At 42.6% G+C, this 6,000-nt stretch overlaps 1 protein-coding gene across 2 annotated transcripts in view; it reads left to right on the forward strand.

Moving 5' to 3' along the window:
* The window catches only part of LOC124035580 (transcription initiation factor TFIID subunit 4-like), a 121,263-nt gene extending 115,263 nt beyond the window's left edge, over positions 1–6,000 (forward strand). For both annotated transcript variants that reach the window (XM_046349075.1, XM_046349076.1), the window contains one exon: positions 5,825–6,000. In XM_046349075.1, coding sequence (XP_046205031.1) covers positions 5,825–5,995 — 171 coding nt within the window. In that variant the 3' untranslated portion in view covers positions 5,996–6,000. The remainder of the gene's footprint in view (positions 1–5,824) is intronic.

A 6,000-nucleotide genomic window follows, 5' to 3' on the forward strand; every position in this document is an offset into this window, starting at 1 on the left:
CTGTTATTTACAAAAATGCATAGTCTGCCGCCCCTTATCTTACCAGACGCGCCTGTTCTATCCTGCCGGTACAGCGTATAACCAGCCAGCTGTATGTTGATAGTGTCGTCGTTCAGCCACGACTCCGTGAAGCATAAGATATTACAGTTTTGAATGACCGTTGGTAGTTCCGCGCAAGTCATCGATTTTATTCTCCAGATTGCATGTTTGCTAGCAGAATGGAAGGAAGTGGGGGTTTATTCGATCGCCTACGAATTCTCAGAAGGCAGCCCGCCATCTGGTCCCTTTTTCTCCACCTCCTCTTCACGCAAATCACGGGTATCTGGGCCTGTTCCCGAGAAAGCAGTATATCAGAAAGGATTCTGCCAGTCCGTGGTGAGTAATCGCTGTCCTGATGTCCAGAAGTTCTTTTCGGTCATAAGACTCGGTAGCGGCAACATTATGTACAAAATAAGTTTTAAAAAATAAGTTGCAAACAAAAAACAAAAAAACGAAATAGGTTGGGGACACAAGACGTCAGCCCTCTTCTCCGGCGCCGTTTTATACTATAGTGCTCTCTATAGGGAATAACTTTTGACCAGAGCTCTATGAGTACTATAGTGCACTCTATAGGGAATAACTTTTGACCAGAGCTCTATGAGTACTATAGTGCTCTCTATAGGGAATAACTTTTGACCAGAGCTCTATGAGTACTATAGTGCACTCTATAGGGAATAACTTTTGACCAGAGCTCTATGAGTACTATAGTGCTCTCTATAGGGAATAACTTTTGACCAGAGCTCTATGAGTACTATAGTGCTCTCTATAGGGAATAACTTTTGACCAGAGTACTATAGTGCACTCTATAGGGATTTTTTTTGACCAAAGCACTATAGTGCACTCTATAGGGAATAACTTTTGACCAAAGTCCCATAGTGCACTCTATAGGGAATAACTTTTAACCAGAGCCCTATAAGTACTATAGTGCACTCTATAGGGAATAACTTTTAACCAGAGCTCTATGAGTACTATAGTGCTCTCTATAGGAATAACTTTTGACCAGAGCTCTTTGAGTACTATAGTGCACTCTATAGGAAATAACTTTTGACCAGAGCTCTATGAGTACTATAGTGCACTCTATAGGAATACCTTTTGACCAGAGCTCTATGAGTACTATAGTGCTCTCTATAGGAATAACTTTTGACCAGAGCTCTATGAGTACTATAGTGCTCTCTATAGGAATAACTTTTGACCAGAGTACTATAGTGCACTCTATAGGGATTTTTTTGACCAAAGCACTATAGTGCACTCTATAGGGAATAACTTTTGACCAAAGTCCTATAGTGCACTCTATAGGGAATAACTTTTAACCAGAGCCCTATAAGTACTATAGTGCACTCTATAGGGAATAACTTTTAACCAGAGCTCTATGAGTACTATAGTGCTCTCTATAGGGAATAACTTTTGACCAGAGCTCTTTGAGTACTATAGTGCACTCTATAGGAAATAACTTTTGACCAGAGCTCTATGAGTACTATAGTGCACTCTATAGGGAATACCTTTTAACCAGAGCTCTTTGAGTACTATAGTGCACTCTATATGGAATAACTTTTGACCAGAGCCCTATGAGTACTGTAGTGCACTCTATAGGGAATAGCTTTTGACCAGAGTACTATCGTGCACTCTATAGGGAATAACTTTTGACCAGAGTACTATAGTGCACTCTATAGGGAAAAACTTTTGACCAAAGCACTATAGTGCACTCTATAGGGAATAACTTTTGACCAAAGCCCTATGAGTACTGTAGTGCACTCTATAGGGAATAACTTTTGACCAGAGCTCTATGAGTACTATAGTGCTCTCTATAGGGAATAACTTTTGACCAGAGTACTATAGTGCACTCTATAGGGAATAACTTTTGACCAGAGCCCAATGAGTACTGTAGTGCACTCTATAGGGAATAACTTTTGACCAGAGTACTATCATGCACACTATAGGGAATAACTTTTGACCAGAGTACTATAGTGCACTCTATAGGGAATACCTTTTAACCAGAGCTCTTTGAGTACTATAGTGCACTCTATATGGAATAACTTTTGACCAGAGCCCTATGAGTACTGTAGTGCACTCTATAGGGAATAGCTTTTGACCAGAGTACTATCGTGCACTCTATAGGGAATAACTTTTGACCAGAGTACTATAGTGCACTCTATAGGGAATAACTTTTGACCAAAGTCTTATAGTGCACTCTATAGGGAATAACTTTTGACCAGAGCTCTGAGTACTATAGTGCTCTCTATAGGGAATAACTTTTGACCAGAGCTCTATGAGTACTATAGTGCACTCTATAGGGAATAACTTTTGACCAGAGCTCTATGAGTACTATAGTGCTCTCTATAGGGAATAACTTTTGACCAGAGCTCTATGAGTACTATAGTGCTCTCTATAGGGAATAACTTTTGACCAGAGTACTATAGTGCACTCTATAGGGATTTTTTTTTTGACCAAAGCACTATAGTGCACTCTATAGGGAATAACTTTTGACCAAAGTCCTATAGTGCACTCTATAGGGAATAACTTTTAACCAGAGCCCTATAAGTACTATAGTGCACTCTATAGGGAATAACTTTTAACCAGAGCTCTATGAGTACTATAGTGCTCTCTATAGGGAATAACTTTTGACCAGAGCTCTTTGAGTACTATAGTGCACTCTATAGGAAATAACTTTTGACCAGAGCTCTATGAGTACTATAGTGCACTCTATAGGGAATACCTTTTAACCAGAGCTCTTTGAGTACTATAGTGCACTCTATATGGAATAACTTTTGACCAGAGCCCTATGAGTACTGTAGTGCACTCTATAGGGAATAGCTTTTGACCAGAGTACTATCGTGCACTCTATAGGGAATAACTTTTGACCAGAGTACTATAGTGCACTCTATAGGGAAAAACTTTTGACCAAAGCACTATAGTGCACTCTATAGGGAATAACTTTTGACCAAAGTCCTATAGTGCACTCTATAGGGAATAATTTTTGACCAGAGCCCTATAAGTACTATAGTGCACTCTATAGGGAATAACTTTTAACCAGAGCTCTATGAGTACTATAGTGCACTCTATAGGGAATAACTTTTGACCAGAGCCCTATGAGTACTGTAGTGCACTCTATAGGGAATAACTTTTGACCAGAGTACTATCATGCACACTATAGGGAATAACTTTTGACCAGAGTACTATAGTGCACTCTATAGGGAATACCTTTTAACCAGAGCTCTTTGAGTACTATAGTGCACTCTATATGGAATAACTTTTGACCAGAGCCCTATGAGTACTGTAGTGCACTCTATAGGGAATAGCTTTTGACCAGAGTACTATCGTGCACTCTATAGGGAATAACTTTTGACCAGAGTACTATAGTGCACTCTATAGGGAAAAACTTTTGACCAAAGCACTATAGTGCACTCTATAGGGAATAACTTTTGACCAAAGTCCTATAGTGCACTCTATAGGGAATAATTTTTGACCAGAGCCCTATAAGTACTATAGTGCACTCTATAGGGAATAACTTTTAACCAGAGCTCTATGAGTACTATAGTGCACTCTATAGGGTATAACTTTTGACCAGAGCCCTATGAGTACTATAGTGCACTCTATATGGAATAACTTTTGACCAGAGCCCTATGCGTACTGTAGTGCACTCTATAGGGAATAACTTTTGACCAGAGTACTATCATGCACACTATAGGGAATAACTTTTGACCAGAGTACTATAGTGCACTCTATAGGGAAAAACGTTTGACCAAAGCACTATAGTGCACTCTATAGGGAATAACTTTTGACCAAAGTCTTATAGTGCACTCTATAGGGAATAACTTTTGACCAGAGCCCTATAAGTACTATAGTGCACTCTTTAGGGAATAACTTTTAACCAGAGCTCTATGAGTACTATAGTGCACTCTATAGGGAATAACTTTTGACCAGAGTACTATAGTGCACTCTATAGGGAATAACTTTTGTCCAGAGCTCTATGAGTACTATAGTGCACTCTATAGGGAATAACTTTTGACCAGAGCCCTATGAGTACTATAGTGCACTATATTTGTGAATAACTTTTGACCAGAGCCCTATGAGTACTATAGTGCACTCTATAGGGAATAACTTTTGACCACAGCCCTATGTGTACTATAGTGCACTCTATAGGGAATAACTTTTGACCAGAGCCCTATGAGTACTTTAGTGCACTCTATAGGGAATAAGGTTCTATTTGGGATGCACCTAGAGACTACGGGGAGGCTGTGGCCACCATTACTCTACAGGGGTTTGCAGGGTATTTGAAGCTAGATACTGTCATGTATACAACGTCTATAGGGTGAGTTTGTACAACTGCACTGTAGTCTTGGGTCCTGTAAATCCATACCTTTCATGTCTTTGGTTTCAGGCTCTGTCTATACAACTGTGTGTTTATAGAGTGGTGCAATCAATGTATTTGTGGGAGGGTGTTATGGGGAGTTCCTCACAGAAATGGCTGAGTGTATGGGGAGTTCCTCACGGAAATGGCTGAGTGTATGGGGAGTTCCTCACGGAAATGGCTGAGTGTATGGGAGTTCCTCACGGAAATGGCTGAGTGTATGGGGAGTTCCTCACGGAAATGGCTGAGTGTATGGGGAGTTCCTCACGGAAATGGCTGAGTGTATGGGGAGTTCCTCACGGAAATGGCTGAGTGTATGGGGAGTTCCTCACGGAAATGGCTGAGTGTATGGGGAGTTCCTCACGGAAATGGCTGAGTGTATGGGAGTTCCTCACGGAAATGGCTGAGTGTATGGGGAGTTCCTCACGGAAATGGCTGAGTGTATGGGAGTTCCTCACGGAAATGGCTGAGTGTATGGGGAGTTCCTCACGGAAATGGCTGAGTGTATGGGAGTTCCTCACGGAAATGGCTGAGTGTATGGGGAGTTCCTCACGGAAATGGCTGAGTGTATGGGAGTTCCTCACGGAAATGGCTGAGTGGGCATTTTGGTGGATTTGCCACCTGATGTTTTTCATTTGGAAATGTAAACGGTTGTCTGTGATTTATATCAGGGTTCTGTATACACTCATTCTATATTTTAATATAATTCTTTACATAGAATTGAACAAACAATGAGTTTGTCCCCTCTCTCTGTCTCTCCTCTCTGGCTCTTCTCTCTCTCTCTTCTCTCTTGCTCTTCTCTCTGTCCCCTCTCTCTTTCCCCTCACTCTGTCCCCTCTCTCTGTCTCTTCTCTCTTGCTCTTCTCTCTCTCTGTCTCTCCTCTCTTGCTCTTCTCTCTGTCTCTTCTCTCTGGCTCTTCTCTCTCTCTCTTCTCTCTTGCTCTTCTCTCTGTCCCCTCTCTCTTTCCCCTCACTCTGTCCCCTCTCTCTGTCTCTTCTCTCTTGCTCTTCTCTCTGTCCCCTCTCTCTTTCCCCTCACTCTGTCCCCTCTCTCTGTCTCTTCTCTCTTGCTCTTCTCTCTGTCCCCTCTCTCTTTCCCCTCACTCTGTCCCCTCTCTCTGTCTCTTCTCTCTGGCTCTTCTCTCTCTCTTCTTTCTGTCTCTTCTCTCTGTCCCCTCTCTCTTTCCCCTCACTCTGTCCCCTCTCTCTTTCCCCTCACTCTGTCCCCTCTCTCTGTCTCTTCTCTCTGTCTGTTTGAGTGCCAAACAAAACATTTGTAACTTTAATTGGTTATTTAATTCTTACCAGCCACCTACAGCCGCTTGCCTTGGAGCAGACCCTCTGCCCCTCTCCTCTCTCTGTCCTCAGGTGTACATGATGTTGAGATGGATCTGTTGTCCCAGGACTCACCCCTGTCCTCTCTCTCTCTCTCCCCAGGTATCAGGCAGCTCAGTGGGGTCGCCGGGTGCCGCCTCCTCCCCCTCCACGTCGTCACAGCGGCAACGTCAACGCATCACCCGCGTCAACCTCAGGGACTTCATCTTCTACATGGAGCAGGAGAGAGAGACAGCCCACTCACTTCTGCTCTACCGGGCTCTGCTCAAGTAGCACCC

The sequence above is a fragment of the Oncorhynchus gorbuscha genome, linkage group LG05 (assembly GCF_021184085.1).
Source record: "Oncorhynchus gorbuscha isolate QuinsamMale2020 ecotype Even-year linkage group LG05, OgorEven_v1.0, whole genome shotgun sequence".
Taxonomy (NCBI): domain Eukaryota; kingdom Metazoa; phylum Chordata; class Actinopteri; order Salmoniformes; family Salmonidae; genus Oncorhynchus; species Oncorhynchus gorbuscha.